Source organism: Puma concolor, chromosome E4 (genome assembly GCF_028749965.1).
Source record: "Puma concolor isolate L17-30 chromosome E4, mPumCon1.1.hap2, whole genome shotgun sequence".
In the NCBI taxonomy this organism is placed as follows: domain Eukaryota; kingdom Metazoa; phylum Chordata; class Mammalia; order Carnivora; family Felidae; genus Puma; species Puma concolor.
This window is the reverse complement of record NC_141683.1, coordinates 57,105,164-57,123,972: the sequence shown is the minus strand read 5'-3', so window position 1 is coordinate 57,123,972 and position 18,809 is coordinate 57,105,164. Positions and strand designations below refer to the sequence as shown.

Sequence of the window (18,809 nt, the reverse complement as noted above, 5' to 3'; positions counted from 1 at the left end):
ATTTGAGAATCAAAGTATGGATAGTAGGAGTATGAGTCAAATTTCCTAGAATGTTAGTTGAAGGGGAGAAGGTAGAATGGTAGAGACAGAGGTTTAAGGAAGGGGATTTGAATGGAGGGCCATGCATGCTTATATGCTGACTGGAAGGAAACAATTGAGAAAGAATACAAAAGGGAGAGGATGCTTGATGAATCAAATTTCATTGGGAGGGTGTCCAGGTAGTTAAATTGGTGAAGCAAAGGAAGTAGGACAACACTTCTCTGAGATAGCAAATGCTTCTCTATAAGTGTTCATCAGATTGTGTTTATTCACTGCCATTAAGTAGGTTGCTTAATCCAGTCCAGGAGAATATAACTCAATGCCTGGCTATAAGAGCTGCTCCAGTGAGTTATTGTAAAAGACAACTTCAGCTGCCTCTATTTTGACCTCATCTTTTCTAATTTCTTCTTTCCAGCTTGTCCCTTGACTCAGGCAGAAGACCCCGAGGGCAAAGCATTCTGATGGGAAACAAAACTACCCCCTGCCCTGAGCCAGCAGGATGCCACCAATGACTGACTTCAAGGCAGTGACTGATTTGACTTTCCTTGCCTACCTGCAGGCACTCATTCACCTTTGCCCCGCATTTTCTTATATAAACCTGGAAGAACTTTCAGCACGTTGGAGAGTCTTTGAGCCTGTAGCCCGCTATCTTCCTGGTGTTGGCCTCGTTGAAATAAATTCTTTTTTCACCAGCCCTTGTTTCTCAGCCTTTGGATTTTGTCAGGGGTGAGCGGGCAAGCCTGGTCTGTTGGCAACCCCAGGAGTCAGGAGCTCTTGCACCCCAGAGCCCCCACTACAATTTTACTTGTTACCGACAGCCCACTCAGTCAGATGAGGTGATGTGTGCATCGTCCTAGGCCTGGAATCTGTCAACATGTCCAGGACAGTTCTGGTTGTCTCTCCCCACCAAACTAATTCCAAGCTGCTTCGGGCCACCAAAACCTTCTGGTTTCCTTTGTTGAGTTCTACTGAGCATGGGGAGCAGCAAAGCAAATTATCCAGCCGAGACCTATTTGCCCTGTGAAGCTGCATTCTAATAATTTTCCTAGGGAATGTCACTTCTTTGTGTGCTCTCTGGGATAGGAAGGATTAGGAACTCATTCTCTTGGTACGTGGAATCATGTTTTAAAGACCCACTGGAAATAGTTTTGGAAAATACTGTGATGAGTTAAGTGTAAATGAATCAGAAACATAAGGATTGGCTTTCCCTGGAAACATAAATGGGCTGAAAAATGAAGGGAGGGAAAAATGTCCACCTGAGGTCCTTAAGAAAGCATTGGAATGTGTTGCCAAAAGATGACAACCTGTTTTTCCAACACTCAAATGCCATTTGAATTCTCTGTCTACCTTTCCTTCTCAGGCACCTGACAAAAAGTGTTTGATAGTCAGCTGCTTTCCTCTACCCTGAAGTATGACTTTATTCATTCAATTAACTAGGTCCAGTCTTTCTTCCCATTACGCAAACCACAGGGGCACCTAGAATAAGGCAGAGGGAGGCAGGCAATACTCTGGAAGTACTGAACTTCTGATGAGCCTTTGCTCACCGGCTTCTCAAAGGGCCAGGGCAAGATGATGTTACCGCCCAAAGTTAACAGGAGGAAGCTTCCATCCGTGATAAAGCCTGCTTTTCTTGAGGTAAGGGGGTGCAAGGTGTGCCCTTTGCCTGCGGGTTCACTGGTACCATTCATCCTGTTGAGAATAAGATCCTTCCTTTCCTAGATGGCATAATCACGGGAAAAAGAACAGTTGCTTTCTGAGCTTGAGGAACTAAGTGTATCAGTTGGCTTTGGTGACATAACAAACTGCACAAAACATGGTAGCTTAAAAGACCAAAGATTTATTATTTTTCAATATTGATGGTTTCTCAATCCTTTGGGTTGCCTGTGAGATTCTCCAGGTCTGGGATGGCTCAGCTGAGGCTTGATGGTCTAGGATGGTTTCACTTACATCTCCGGGTTGTGGGTAATGTCTATCGTCTAGTCTATTACGTACATGGGGCATCCCGTGATTTTTTTTTATATGGGGAACAGTTTTTGACCCACATATTTTTTCTTTAATGTTTATGTCATTAGATTCATGCTGTGCACAGTTTCATATTCTGATTTTATTTACTAAAAAATTACATTGTTAGAGTTTCCTCCATCTTGAAAAATTCTCCAAAACAAAATTTTAATAGCTGCACAGTATTCTTTGGTTTTAGGTATGCCTCATAATTGAGTTAACCATATTTCTTTTGTTGAGACTTACATTATTCCTATGTTTCACTGTATAAATAACACTGCAACAAAAGCCTCTGTAAACAAGATTTTGAATGTGTCTCTATCTCTCTTAGATCTTTTGAAGTGGGATTGTTGTGATGTCACAAAGTAGGAACTCCTCCAAGGATCTGGATTTATGTCTCCTAATTTTGTGATAGGAAGTCCAACCATGTCCCCACAGCATTGAATGACAGCATCCCATGCTGCTGGGGACACACGTTTTGATAAGCAAAAAAAGATGGGGAGAGCTATGTAGTCATTTTCATCATTTTGATTATTGGTTGGTTTGAACACTTACAATATATTTACTGGCCTTTTCTTTTTCAGTAAATTGTATCTTCATGACCTTTGAATTTTTTTTTAAGTTTATTTATTTTTGAGACAGAGAGAGACAGAGAGACAGAGAGACCGAGCGTGCAGGGGAGGGGCAGAGAAAGAGGGAGAGAGAGAATCCCAAGCAGGTTCTGGGCTGTCAGCAAAGAGCCTGATGTGGGGCTCAATCCCATGAACTGTGAGATCGTGACCTGAGCTGAAATCAAGAGTCAGACTTGTAAACGACTGAGCCACCCAGGTGCCCCTCCATTATTTTTAGACTCAGATCTTTTTCTATTCAGGTCAGAAATTTGCTCATATTTTCTGCTGTGATTTTTTAAAAGCATTCATCTCTTTAATCCAACTTAAATTTCTGTTGCTGTCCCCTGAATAACCAGTTTTGCCTATACTCTCTGTTGTCTAATCCATACCTTCTCCAGAGCCTTGTAATGCATCCTATGTCATTAAAAAAATTATCATATCCAATTGTCCACTCAGCATCTCTACTTGAACATCTGCATAATGAATGTATAAAACAGGCCTCCTTTTCTTCTAAACCATCCTTGCTCCCGTCCCTTCCAGGCTTCCCTGTTTTACATAATGGCGCATACATTCTTCTATTTGCTCATGACTTCTCTCTTCCTCTCACACCACCACATCTACTCCATTCAGCTAATGCAGAAGCCCTACATTGAAAACAGTCAGAATCCAACCACTCTTCCTACCGACACTGCTTCCACTCTGCTCCAGCCCCATCACCTCTTGCCTAAGTTATTACAGCCATCTCTTACCTGGTCTGTGTAATTTTGCATTAGGCTAACTTCAAGAGTGTTCTCCAAACAGCATCAGAAAGGTATGTTACATCTGTCCTTCCTCTGCCCAAAGCTCCCAATGGCTTGCCCTTCCCAATGGCATACAATGGTGAGGTCCTTACCCTAGCCTGTGGCATCCCCCTCTCACCTCTCCTAATGCTTGACCTGTCTCTCACCTCTGTCCAACTATAGTAGTCTCCTCGCTAGTCTTTGAGCAGTGCAAGCATGTTCTGGCCTTAGAGCATTTATACTTGCTCTCTCCTCTACCAGAAGTGCCCCTTGGCCAGGTAGATGCATGGCTCTCACTGTCACTCCCTGTAGGCCTTTGCGTAAGTATCATTTTCTCACTGAAGCATTTGCTATCCACACTCTTTAAAATTGCAAACTACACTCACTCCTCTTATGCCCCAAATTTCTGCGTCTGCTTTTACCTTGTTTTACTTTGTAACACTTAGAACTAGATGGCATACTACCATTTGTATTCATTTACTTGTTTATTGTCCATTTCCCCACACTAGAAGGAGACCATGAGAGCAATAAAGTTTCTTTGTTTCGCTGGTAAATCTTCAGTCTCTATGTTTTTGTATTTATAATCCCATCAAAGTGTTCTTTGAGGGTTTCATTCGTTGATGCTCAGGGGGGAAAAACACAACTCCAGGTGTTTAAGTAGATCATAGTTTTCAGAGTCATTTTTTGTTTGTTTGTTTTTATTGAATGTAGATGAGTTTCTATGTTTTCTATCTACTTTTGAAATTTGGTAGTATAAAAGGTGAGAAAAATTATTATGTAATGTTCTGTGCCCTACATTTTACCAAAAGTCTTTTAAAAATAAACACTTGGTGTTAGAATATTACAGATTTTTCATATTTAAAGACTTCCACGGGAGAATCTTGTCCTTTTGCAACACTTCTCAAATTTTGCTGTATAATAGGATATAACAAATTGTGTGTTATAATTGTTTATGGACTTTCCTCTTTTTTTCCCATTTCCCGTCACAAGAATTTCATTCTAAATTCAATAATCTGTTCTAAGAATTACCATGTCTAAATGAAAATGTTGTATAACTAGTTGCCCCACCCTCCTCCCAAATTTCCACATCTCTGAAAGGAGAACTTACAAAATTAGGGCCTATGATTTGGGTAATTTTCTTCAGTGCAAAGGTGGGAAGGGGAGTTCTTGTTTTGTTTTGTTTTACCAAAAGTTGGCATAATTATTTGCTGTAGTCTTGAAGAAGTTTTTTTATTAATTAAAAGCCAAGTTTAAAATGATTAAATAAGGGGCACCTGGGTGGCTCAGTCGGTTAAGTGTCTGACTTCGGCTCAGGTCGTCTTCTCAGCTTGTGAGTTCAAGCCCCATGTCGGGCTCTGTGTTGACAGCTCAGAGCCTGGAGCCTGCTTCGGATTCTGTGTCTGTCTCTCTCTGCCTCTCCCCTGCTTTCTCTCTCTCTCTCTCAAAAATAAACAAGCATTTAATTTTTTTTAATTTTAAAAAAGTAAATAAAATTGCTAAATGAAATAAGACACACAGTAGAACTGAGCTCTAATGCACATGCCATGGCTGGTGCCAACCTGCTGCTTTCCAGTTGGGTTTTCCATTAGGTATGGTTTTCCACTAGCCATATTTTTAGCCTCACATATTAACCATTCCTATAATTAAATGCTAGGTAATAAAAGAATCAGAACAGTCTCTGCTCATCTTAACCATGCCCTTTCTATTTTGAAACATGACAAAAAAAAAAAAAAGAAAGAAAGAAAGAAAGAAAGAAAGAAAGAAAGAAAGAAAAGAAAAATAAAGAGCAAAGGTGGGGGTGGAACATGGGAGGAGAAAACAAGAAAGTTTCTTTGGGACACTTTAGTTTATAAACATAGGAAAGGTGAACTTTTGAAAGTTTTCATTAATAAGAAACCAATTTCCCCCTCCCATACACAACTGCCTTCCTGCTCCTTTAAAAAAAATTTTTTTAACATTTATTCATTTTCGAGAGACAGACCAAGTGCGAGTGGGGGAGGAGCAGAAAGAGAGAGGGAGACACATAATCCGAAGCAGGATCCGGTCTCTGAGCTGTCAGCACAGGGCCCGATGTGGGGCTCGAACCCACAAACCATGAGGTCATGACCTGAGCCAAAGTCAGATGCTTAACCGACTGAGCCACCCGGGTGCCCCAAGCCTTCCTGCTCCTTCAAATGTCCACCAGTCAACCCAAAAAGTAGTGTTTCTCCAGCTCCTCAGTTGTAGTTTGAGACTCACCATGGAGTAGTATCAAAATGTATTTGATCAAAAATCTGTGAATAATTTTCTAACAAATCTGTGTTACCATAGATGCGTAATATAAAATCACAACTGTGAAAACTGTTACTTTGGAAAAAGAAGCCATGAATCTAAGACTGACTGGTTGCTTAAAACTTCTCCCAGTAATAATGCTTGGTACTTACTCATTTATCTATTCAAACAGATCATCAGTAATGACACCAAATATGCAAGCGAAATTTATGAAAGAATAATTTTAAACTAAGGAACTTTTCTCCACCTTTTATCCACAAGTTGGGAAAACACTTTCGTTGTTCAGTTGGTGACTTTATCAGCAAAAGCATTCCTAAAATTAAATCTCACTTAGTTGTGTATTTCTATCGGTTAGAACTTTGTTTGCGTGTGACAAAAACTTAAAACAGAAGGTTGGAAGTTTGTTTGTTTATGAATATGGCCCAGAGGTGGACAGTGCAAGGCTATCAAGTCAGTCCCGTGATCACCGAGGCTCTCGGCACAGGGCTTTCATCTCATTGTCCAGTCTGCAATTACCATGCAGACAATAGGAAAGAGGAAAAAGAAAACAAAGAAAATCTCTCCATTTACTGATGCCTCCAAGAATTTGCATGTGGACCATGATAAGGGCGGTGGGGAAATGTAGTCCTTATTCCAAGCAGCCATGTATTCAGCTTAAATTTGGGGATTCTGTTATTATAGAAGAAGAAAATACCACACCATTTGATACGTTAAAGGAAAGAAAAGTATATAAATGAAACTGTTAAAGAAAATAAGGTATACAAAAAAACTGACGGAGAATGGCCAGCCAGAAATTCTTCTACCTTGGGAAGTGTGCAATTACATGTTTCTAGTAGGAACCTCTGAATATCTCCAAAGCACTGTTCAAAGAAAGAAATTTTACTGCCCTCCTCATTTCTCCTTGTTTCCCACCCTGTCCAACCCATGTTAGGGGTTGGAGGAGGAATTCAATGAGAAAGAGAAGAAACTTACCTTACCCCTTCATGGAGGTGGCCAGACCAACACCAGCCCTAGCCTGGGGAGGAGAAAGCTGTGATTTTGATTGAAATAAGTTCTTACACAAAATTGGACATTTTTTAAAGTTTATTTATTTATTTTGAAAGAGGAGAGGGGCAGAGAGAGAGAGAGAGGGAGAGAGAGAATCCCAACCAGGCTTTGTGCTATCAGCACAGAGCCTGATGTGGGCCTTAAACCCCCAAACTGTGAGATCATGACCTGAGCCAAAATCAAGAGTCAGACATTTAACTGACTGAGTCACTGAGAAGCCCCCAAATTGGACAGTCTTAATTACTAAGCTGTGACAGTAAAAGTGATTATACGAGAGATCAGAAATGTCACAGATGCACCTGGGGATTTTATCCAGGATCAGGGAAAGAGCTTTTCTTCTGAATAAAGTTTAAAAGAACAATGAGAAATAAAAGCAAAGATCATTCGTGATTATATCCTGTGAGCATTGCTTGTACAAAGCAGTGGTTGCAAGAACTCCCTCGCAGGATTTTTCATGAAGAATGTAAGAAAGTTGCAGAGAACAAGGCTTAGAGAGGCACTAAATAAATGTTGGTTTCCTCCCCTTGATTCTTATTATTCCTTCCACAACTATGCATTGAATTCATACTACTTGCCAATTATGGTTTTCAGAATAAAAACATAGGAGGGGGAAAACATCAGAGCGAACAGTAGAAGTGGATTTGAAAAAGAAGAATCTTTATCTCACATCTCTGGTCTAAAAAGAATTCAATCACTTCTTGTCTAAAGAGAATTCGATGTATCTGCCTCATTACCACCTGGGAGAAGCTGTTGGAATTTTAGACGCAATTCCCAAGAGGGACTCCAGCATTTGAAGCTTGGAATTTTAACTTCATTTTATTAACAGTCATCCTATAACATATCTGTTGAGTTGTGAGCTCATATAGTTATTTTTCGGTTAAAAGGTAATGCCAACCCAAATGGGTCCACACACAGATATGAAAGAAAGAGTCTGAAACCATTTCCTAGGGGTATTGGGCTAGAGAGAGGCCTCTTTCCATTTTCTCACCTAAAGGTATAAATTGCAGTTTTCTCCATTAACATGGTGAATTTCACTTGCCTGTTCTGCTTTCCCAGTTACAATGGCCAGTGCCTACAAGTTTTATCTTTAGTGACATCTAGTGGTTACATATTATAATGCGAACATCTCAGCTTTGATCCTTTACGGGGCTGAAATCACGGGCCAAGAGGGGTTAGGCTTGGGATTTGTTTTTCACCTTTAACCTCCTTGTCAAGTAGTCGGGTGGGAAAAATGTCTTTGGATCATGGAAATTCGGATTCTCCCACTTCCGACTGGCAAAATAGAATGTTTGTGCCCCCACATCATTGATAGAATGTCAAATATCTCTGGAAGAGAGGTACTATGTTCTTTCAAGTGGTAATTAGAAAGCAACTTCCTTTCCTACTTTAGGAAACTATGAAGGTGTTACAAATTAACACTATGGAGAAAAGTAGAAAAGCAATGCCGAAAATTTCCATTCCCTTTCCCTGGTTGGAGCAGAGACATGCTATGGAGATTTTTAGAGAGGAAGAAATCCAATGATTCACATTTTTCTGTCTGGTTTGAACTTGTAATTATTTAAAAGCAAAACGAAAACCAGAATTTGGCATTCCAGATTTGAAAGCTATTTCAAAATCATTTTATAACAGATCCAATTGTGGTTCGACTGAAATTTATTTTACTCTTGTCTTTTGTTTTCTCTCAACCCATAGATTACAAAAAATTGGGCAGAGTTAAATGAATTCCCAGAGAACAGAGGAATCTAATCCAGTATGACTTTCTTCTTTCTTCCTAACTTGTACGTAGAAAAAAAGCACAAAAATAATATAGCATACACTCATGTGTCCCCATTTTCTTTAATAAAATAAAGAAAATATTATGGGAAAAGTTGGTCTTATTTTTTTCCTTCATTCCAATCCCATTCCCCATCACTATCATGCATATGGTATTTATTCTCCTAGCCAATGTTTTGTAGAAACAATTTTCTCTCTATATATGCACCCATCAAAAATATTATTCAGTGTGTGTTTTAATTATATAAATATTATTGTACTGTAGGTATCATTCTATACTTTGTTTTTTATAGCTATTCATGTATGGATATATAATCTTAGTCCTTTATTTGAACTGCTGAATTCCACTGTATAAAGAGATCACAATTTATCTGTCCACTCTCTTTACTGTAAGAAATTTTTTTCCCAACAGTATTTTTTTTTCCTATTGGAAACAATACTGTGCAGGTACTTTTGTAATGGTGGAGTAAGGACTTCTAAAACTCTGTTCATCCATAAAAGAGATGAGGACACTGGCAAAATTGTCAAAATCAACTTCTTTTCAGAATTTGGGGAACCAGTCAAAGGTTTGCAATCATCTAAGGAGTATTTACTGAAAAAAAAAAAAAAAAAAAAAAAAAAGGATGAAAATCCACAACATGAAAAACCACAGTAGCTGTGAAAATTAGGAGCCCAGACGCTGCTAGAAAGGGCAGTATAGCTTCCCCCTAATTCCTCCAAATAACCACCCCTGTTTGATTTGTTTGTTGTCCCCTTGAAAAATACCATTTACAGGGCTTGTCTTTACCTGACTCAGGCTCCTTCAGTACATCTCTATATTTATAGCAGGAAATGCATATATTAAAGAAGAAAAAAGGGGACACCTAGGTGGCTCGGTTGAATGTTCGACTCTTGATTTCAACTCAGGTCGTGATCCCAGGATCTTGAGATCGAGCCCTGCATCAGGCTCCACACTGAGCCTGGAACCTGCCTAAGATTCTGTCTGTCTGTCTGTCTGTCTCTCTAAAATTAAAAAAAAAATAGGGGTGCCTGGGTAGCTCAGTCAAGCATCTAACTCTTGACTTTGGCTCAGGTCATGATCTCATGACTCAGGAGTTTGAGCCCTCTGTTGGGCTTTGTGCTGTGTGGAGCCTGTTTGGGATGCTCTGTCTCCCTCTCTCTCTCTCAAAAATAAATAAATAAACATTTTTTTAAAAAAAATAAAATAAAAAATAAATAAATTTAAAAATAAAGAATGCAAAAGGATCTCAAATCAACAACAAACTTTCTACTTTAAAAACTAGAGAAAAAAAAAAAAGCAAACTTAATCCAAAGCTAACAGAAGTAAAGAAACAAAGATTAGGGTGAACATAAATGAAATAGAGATGGTGGGGAGGGAAGGAAATTAATTGAAACCCAAACTTGGCTATTTGAAAAGATAGCAAAATCATAAACCATTGGCTATATTGCCCAAGAAAAAAGGGAAAACCTGAAATGGCTAAAATCAATGGTAAGAAGCCATTACTATCAACCTTCTAGAAATCAAAAGGATTATAAGGGAACACTCTGAACAAATGCATGACAACAAACTAAATAACATAGATGTAATGGACAGATCTCCAGAGAGACACAAACTATCCAAACTTCTCAAGAAGTAGAAAAAAATTAGATTGGATGTAATTATAACAAGAGATTAAATTATTAATCAAAAACTTTCCTGCAAAGAAAAATCTCAAGAACAGACGGCTTTCCTGGTGAACTCTACCAAGTGTTTAAAGACAGATCAACATCAATTCTTTATAAACTCTTCTTAAAAAACAAAAACAAAAACAAAAAACAAGAAGATTGAACATTGTCCAATTCATTCTGTGAGCCCAGCATTACTCTGAAAGCAACGCCAGACAAACGTATCTCAAGAAAATAAAACTACAGATCACTAACTCTTATAAATATAGATGTAAAAATCCTCAACAAAAGAGTAGCAAACTGAACCTGGTGACGTATAAAAAGGATTATATCCCATGATCAAGTGGAATTTATTTTATAAATGCAATGGTGATTTGTCATCCAAAAATTAATTAATGCAAAACACCATGTTAATATGATAAAGGACAAAAACCTTATGAGCACCTCAATAGATGCAGAAAAACATTCGACAAAACTTAATATCCTTTCATGATAAAAAATACTTAACAAACTAAGGTTAGAAGGGGGGCTTCCTCAACCTAATAAAAAGAATCTATGAAAACCCACAGCTGACACCATACTTAGTGGTGAAAAATTGAATTCCCTCACTACTTCTATCTATATCTACAAGTCAACACTGTACTGGAGGTTTTAGCCAGGGTAATTAGACAAAAAAAAAGAAGAGGCATCCAGATTGGAAAGAAAAAAGTAAAACTCTTTTCACTTGCAGGTAAAAAAAAATCTTGTATATAAAAATCACTTGTATTTTTACACATTAGCAGTGAACAATCCAAAAATGACATTAAGAAAAATCAATTTCCTTCAGAATCACAATAAAAAGTATAAACAGGCGCAAATTTAACTAGAGAAATACAAGGCTTGTAGACTGAAAACCACAAAACAACGTGAGATAAATAAATGGAAAGACACATGTTCATGTATCAGAACTTAATATCATTAAGATGGCAACATTCCTCCAATTGATCTACAGATTTGATGCAATCTTTACCAAAATGCCCACTGTATTCATTGTAGGAACTGACAAGTTGATCCTAAAATGCATATAGAAATGGAAGCGACCCAGAATGGCCAGTACAATCTTGAAAAAGGAGATCAAGTTTGGATGACTCACACTTAGTGATTTTAAAGCTTACTGAAAAGCTACTGAAAAGTGAGTGATTTTAAAAGTAAAAGTGATTTTGAAGTAAAGTAAAAAAAAAAATTAAAGTGATTTTAAAGCTTACTGAAAAGCTACTGAAAAGTCGCTTACTGAAAAGCTTACTGAAAAGTAATCAAGACAGTACTGACATAGGATAGGCATATAGACAGATCAATGGGATAGAACCAAGTCCAGAAATAAATAAACCCTTACCATTTAGTCAGTTTGTTTCCAATAAGAATGCCAAGACAATTCAATAGAGAAAAAAATAGTCTTTTTAAGAAATGGTAGAGATTGGGGCACCTGGGTAGCTCAGTCAGTTAAGTATCCTACTTCGGCTCAGTGGGTTTGAGCCCCGCATCAGGCTCTGTGCTGACAGCTCAGAGCCTGGAACCTGCTTTGGATTCTGTCTCCTTCTGCTCCTCCCCCACTCATGCTCTGTCTCTCTCTGTCTCTTAATAAATAAATAAATGTTTTTAAAAAATTTAAAAAAAGAAATGGTAGAGATAAGTAGGTATTGCACATGCAAAGAATAAACTCCTATTTTTACATCATATACTAAAACTAACTCAAAATGCATCAAACACCTAAATGTAAGACCTAAAACTGTAAAACTCTTGGAAGAAAATATAGGTTTAAATCTTAGAGTGTAGTTGGTTTAAGCAATTTTTTCTTAGATCTGACATCAAAAACACAATCAACAAAAGAAAAAATACAGATAAATTGGAATTTATTAAAATTAGAAACTGTGCTACAATGGACCCTTCAAGAATTCACAGAATGGGGGAAAATATTTGCAAATCATATATCTGGTAAGTGTCTCGTACCCAGAGTATCTGGAAAACCACTTACAACTCAACAATAAGAAGACAAATAGAACTCAATTTAAAAATAGGCAAAGGTCTTACATAGACTCATCTCCAAGGAAGATACACAAATAGCTAATTAGTAGATAAAAACATGCACGAAGGAGATACAAATCAAAATTACAGTGAGATATACCACTTCACACCCACAGGGATGGCTATAATAAGAATTAAAAAAGATGATATTAAGTGTTGGCAAGAATATGGGGAAATTGGAACCCTCAGACATTGCGGATGAGATTCTGAAATGGTGAAGCCACTTTGGAAAGCAGGTTGGTAGTTCTTCAGAAATTAAAAATAAAGCTACCATATGAGCCAGCAACTTTCCTTCTCCAGTATATACCCAAGAGAAATAAAAACATAGGTTCACACAAAACTCTGTACATGAATGTTCATAACAGTATTATTCATAATAGCCAAAAAGTAAAAAAACAACCCAAATCTACATTAACTGGCAAATGGATAAACAAATGTGGCCTATCTATACCCTGGAATATTGGTCAGCCATACAAAGGAATGTAGTACCCATGCAGGCCACAACATGGATGCATTTTGAAAACATTATGCTAAGTGAATGAAGCCAGTCACAAAAAGCTATATGTTGTAGGATTCCATTTATATGAAACATCCAGAATAGGCAAATCCATGGAGACAAAAAATAGATTAGTGATAGCCAGGTGTTAGGGGAAGGAGACAGTGAGTAACTTCAAACTGGCATAGGGTTTCTCTTGGGATTAATGAAAATATTCTAAAATTGGATAGGACACATAGTTGCCCAACTCTGTAAATATATTTAAAACTACTGAATTGCAAACTTTTAGAAAATGAATTTTATGGAGTGGGAATTGTATCCTTATTTTTACTTATTTGTTGTGAAATGCTATCTTATTATGTACATTCCAGTGACTTCAAGGCAGCTTAAGTATCCCTTAATATTTATTGATTAGTTTTCCTCTTCTGTGAATTTTTATCCATATTCTTTGTCCGGCTTCTGTTGGGCTGGTGGTGTGCAAAACTGCCTTTCAGTGCTGGTGATGTATGAACCAGAAGCTTCCCTCTACAGCAGTGACAAGTAAGCATTAGTGGCCACTTGGACATGTCAGTACTTTCGAGAGGGAACCACATCCATTCCAGAATGGAATCTCTGAAACACATGGTTACCATGACAAATGACAATATCTAAAAGGATTCCTTTAGTTGACAGAGTGTTTTACTTTTGGCTAAGAGGTAAAGTACTTGAGTTTCTTTTCACTACTGTGCCTCATCACCAATAACAAAGAGGTTACACACAAGTAAGTAATTTTTCTCCTATTAACCCTTCAGTCAGTCAAAAGCCTGTCTTCTTTCTCAGGTGACTACTTTCTTTAGTTTGTATTGTTTAAAAGAAACAAGTACGGGGGCGCCTGGGTGGCTCGGTCGGTTGAGCGTCCGACTTTGGCTCAGGTCATGATCTCACAGTCTGTGAGTTCGAGCCCTACGTTGGGCTCTGTGCTGATGGCTCAGAGCCTGGAGGCTGCTTCGGATTCTGTGTCTCCCTCTCTCTCTGACCCTCCCCTGCTCATGCTCTGTCTCTCTCTGTCTCAAAAATAAATAAATGTTAAAAAAAATGTTTAAAAAAAAAAAAAGAAACAAGTACGGATACATGAGGATGTACCTCACCATCTACCCTCTTCTAAAGTTCTTACCAATTTGCCGATTGGAAGAGTTCATCTTCGTTCATTGATCTCCTGACTTCATGTCTATCATCTTTTCCACCATCTGCCCACATCTCTTCTGCCTTGCAGGCATTTGAGCTCCTGTGTTAGCTGATGGCCGTCTAAACCACCTATTGGCTGGCACCCACAAAATTTGGACTCAACCCAAGCACCCAAAGTCTAAAATTGAATTCCCATCCAGAAAACCTTTCATTTTCTTCAATGAAGCTGGACTTCAAGGAATCAGGAAACAAACCCATCAGGTGGTGAAAAGCCCGTGAGACTAATCAGTGTGCACATCAGTTGAAGAAACGCTAATCACAATTTATTAAAATAAACCAGACACACATAGAAGCACAGAATAACAAAAATCAGATCAGGGAGAAAATCCTAGATCTGTCCTAAAATTTATTCATGTATGTATTTAATCCCATGAGAATTTTAAAGAGCAAATTTTTCCCAAAGCTAAATCTTTGGTGGGATAGACTAGGCACATTCATTTAGTAAGATGCAAAGTGTTTGGAAATGACAATGCAGACACTCAAAAAATGAAAAAAGAGCTAAACTGTGTACACATACAACATCTCGGGGATGAGGCTTTTGTTCTCATGTTTGGATCCAGACATGCCTCCCTGGGAATGGATAACCTTTGGTTCTGCTTTTGAACCAAGGATAAGTGGTGAAGCTGAACTAAGCAAGGAGTCACAAAGATAAGCCCTAGGCAGAGGGCTCAGGATGGATACGAGAAATTCCGTAGTAGCTTTGAAGCCAACAGGATCAAATAGCTGGGGAAGAATAAGGCTGAAAGAGCAAATTTACACACACACAATTTTGGGTCAGGAAGAGAATTCCTCCACATGAAGGTCCAACAAACATTTGATCGGAGGATAGTTCATCTCATTCGATACTGAGTAATGATTACAAAGGAATCAAAGAAAGATTTTACAAGAAAAAAAGCAGGAAAGTAATATAAAAATAAATGACAAATAATTTTAGAAAAATATTTTCAAAGAGCAGATGACAAAGACTTTACAATTCAATGAAACAATTTTACATATAAAATGTGAGGATAAAATAGAGATATAAGAATTCAGGGAAGAATAGTGCAGCTCAGAAAAGAAATGGAGGAGAGAAATATTCTACAAAAACAAAGGGCATGTCGGAAACAGTACAAAGAAAATAAACATTGCTGCGAACATGATAAGGCGCAGGAAGGACAAATTGAGGTCAGCTAGAAAGACTTTTTAAAAGACATTTTTGGGGTGCCTGGGTGGCTCAGTCGGTTAAGCGCCTGACTTCAGCTCAGGTCATGATCTCACGGTTCGTGGGTTCGAGGCCCACATCGGGCTCTGTGTTGTCAGCTCAGAGCCTGGAGCCTGCTTTGGATTCTGTTTCTCCTTCTCTCTCTGCCCCTCTCCCACTCACATTCTGTCTGTCAAAAATAATGAACCAGTAAAAAAAAAAAATTTTTAAGACATCATATGTAAGCACAATTGGTATCACCAAAGAAGAGAACTAAAATAACAGAAGAAAGTATTTAAATACAAATTTTAGTAAAACTTTCCATGAATGTATAGATTGAAAACCAGTCTACGCCCCCAGAAAAATTAACTCAAGACAATCAATGGTGAGTTATAGCCATTGAAAATGGCTGATTGAAATCACATCGAAAATGGTGATTTTCAAAGGTAAAGAAAAGATGCTTTGGAAATCCAAGAAAAAGAAAAACGTTCAATTAATCTATTCAATGCTAGAGGACTCTGGAGCTGAGCCTCTAAAATCCTTGAGGAAGATGCTGTGGCCCAACAATGTTGTGACTCAGCCAGACTTTAATTCAGAGTGAATGTAACAAACATTTTTTAACATGAAAGAACTCACGTGATTCCCCTCCTCAACAGACTAACAGAAAATGAACTTTAACCCAACTAGAGATGAATGGGCAAAGCATGGCCGATGACAGTGGATCTAGCTCAATGTAGGGTTAAGACAATGAAGGAAAATGAAGATTATTATTTCAGAACTGAATATAAATATTATAAACTTTGAAAATATAGAAATGATATAACTAATAACATAAAAATTAGAAAACAAAAGGGAAGGTAATGTCAGGACATTGATTTCTTCATTATTAAAGCTTAGGGATTAATAAGTTATCAAGGACAGTCAACCCTTGAACAAGACAGGGGTCAGGGGCATCAAACTCTGTGCCAGTCAAAAATCTGCATATAATGTTTGATTCCCCAAAAACCTAACTACTGATAGCCTACTGTTGACTGGAAGCCTTACTGATAACATACATTTATAGTACTCTATGGTATACACTGAAAAAAATCCACATATAAATGGACCCATACAGTTCAAACTCCTGTTGTTCAAGGGTCCACTGTAATATAAACAGAAAAGCATAAAGGTTTCACTAAGTAATCAGTTAAAATTATATGGAGAATGAGGGAGGGGAGGAAATAAAAATTCATTGTTGATTTCAAAAATTTCATCTTGGCTCACAGTTGGGACTCGACAGATTTGCTCTAAAGTTTTGAAGAATAAATACATTACAAAAAGTTAGTCATATTAATCATAATCACAAGAGGAATATAAGCCTTTCGTATTAAAGAAACACACAAACACATCACATTATACACACACACACACACACAAAGTAAGGGAGAAAATACCAAATCATAAAGGATTTAAAGATAGCTACAACAAAAGCAGAACTTAAAAATAGGACAAAAGTAAAAACCCAAATCCATTATGTAAATACATCAAAACTCACCTATAAGAAGAAAAGAATCTGGGGCACCTGGGTGGCTCAATTGGTTGAGCGTCTGACTTCAGCTCAGGTCATGATCTCACGGCTTGTGAGTTCAAGCCCCGTGTCAGGCTCTGTGCTGACAGCTCGCAGCCTGGAGCCTGCTTCAGATTCTGTGTCTCCCTCTCTCTTCTGCCCCTCCCCTGCTCATGCTCTGTCTCTCTCTCTCTCAAAAATATATAAACATTCAAAAAAAATTAAAAAAAAAAAAAGAAGGAAAGAATCTGGCTGAATTACAAATAAAACCCAGAAATATGCTACATACTAGAGACATTTATAAAACAAAAGATCTCAAAATGGTTGTAAAGAAAAAGATGGAAAAAAAGCATTCCAGGAAAATGTACACAAATAATTGTGACAGCAAATTAGGAGTTGAAATCTTAATCCAGACAACTTGAATTCCACACTTGGAAATAAATGCCTGGCTTGCTCAGTCCATTAAGCCTCCAACTCTTGATTTTGGCTCAGGTCTTGATTTCACTGTCTTGAGATCAAGCCCCACGTTGGGCTCCACACTGGGCCTGGAGCCTGCTTGGGATTCTCGCCCTCTCTCCCTCTCTCTCTCTGCTCCTTCCCCACTCGAGCTCTCTCTTTCTCTCTCTCTCAAAAAAAAAAAAAAGACTTTAAAACATTAAATGTATTTTTAAGCAGCACTTAATGAGAAAATGTATAATCCATAATGAAGACAAAATAATTATAAAAATCTACATAAGAAGAATTTTAAGATGCCCCCCAATATTCCTGTCTCTCAGTATCCATGCTTTGAATAAATCCCTCCCCCATGAAGCTGGAAAGGTAAGGCAGGATGTGGGCTGCTCTCTGCCTGTGATGAGATATGACAATGTTCCATAATATGGCAAAAGGGATTTTACAGATGCAGTAAAGGTTATTAGGCAGCTGACTTTGAGTTGATCAAAATGGGTGTTGCCCTAGTGGGCCTGGTGCAAGTTTGGGTCTAAACGTGGGAGACGGAAGTCAGAGGTTGGAGTGAGAGAAGGTCTTGCCCACGTGGCAAGGGATGGCCTCTAGGAGCTGAAAGGTGTACTCAGACACAGCCAGCAAGAGAGTGGCCCTCCATCTTAATGGTCTCAAGGAACTGATTTCTGCCAAACACCCAAATGACCTAGGGGAGGATCCTGTGCCTCAAATGAGATTGCAGTCCCTGCCGACACCTCAACTCCAGCCATGTGAGACCCTAAGCAGAGCTTAAACCTTCTGATCTGCAGAAACCGTCAAACAATAAATGGATGGTTTTTTAAGCCATTAAGCTTGTAGTAATTTGTTACACAGCAAAAGAAAATAAATACAATGTGCATTCCGTATAACATAGTAGCATGAAAACGATAAAGCAATGGAAAATAATACACGTATTCCTGAAATCATAAGGCAACTACAAATCACCAAGCACAAAAAAAAGTCTTACAGGAAATCAAATAGTGTGCAAAAGATACAATCTCACCTACATGAAGTTCAAGAAAAGGCAAAACTAATCCTCTGATGTTAGCTGTCAGAATAGTGGTTATCTCGGGCTGGAGGGGGGGACAGGGAGGGTGCGAGGGGGAAGGGTTCCCCCTGAAAAGGGCACAAGGGTACCCTTTCAGACACTGGAAATGTTTTACACCTTCCTGGTTACATGGTTGTATAAATATGTAAGAAGTCATTGAGCTGTACTCTTAAGATTTTATGCACTTTGTGTATATTACCCCTTAATAAAAGTACCTTTGGGCAAAAAAAATGATAAAGCAAAACAAAACTATAAGAACGTTACTAGTTCATATACTAACACAAAACACTCTTTTGCAGTACTATTAGAAGACTTTAATTCACCTTTGTCAGCATGACATCAAAGATTCAGAAAACAAGTAAGAATTTAGGATACAGCAAAGACAAAGGTAAATATGTGTATGTATGTGTATGTTGTGTGAGAGAGATCTGTATATCAGTCTCTATCCATTAAAAACAGAGAATGTATTTTTTTTTCCAGTGTGCACAAAAGGTCTATTCACAAAAGATCACCCTGTTAGGTTAGAAATCTCTGAATAAGTTCCAAAATGTAGAAATAGCAAAAATACTTTCTGATCACAAGGCAAAA

The 18,809-nt window shown here is 38.1% G+C and overlaps 1 protein-coding gene and 1 long non-coding RNA gene across 2 annotated transcripts in view; one reads left to right on the top strand and one right to left on the bottom strand.

Moving 5' to 3' along the window:
• Positions 1–18,809, bottom strand: part of LOC147572700 (uncharacterized) — a 300,233-nt gene that overhangs the window by 100,369 nt on the left and 181,055 nt on the right. The gene's annotated exons all lie outside the window — the stretch shown is intronic.
• Positions 13,403–18,809, top strand: part of MROH9 (maestro heat like repeat family member 9) — a 90,071-nt gene continuing 84,664 nt past the window's right edge. Inside the window, exons 1-2 of the mRNA XM_086694676.1 lie at positions 13,403–13,503; positions 18,521–18,609. Of these exons, the coding sequence (XP_086550802.1) occupies positions 18,555–18,609 (55 nt within the window). The 5' untranslated portion in view covers positions 13,403–13,503; positions 18,521–18,554. The remainder of the gene's footprint in view (positions 13,504–18,520; positions 18,610–18,809) is intronic.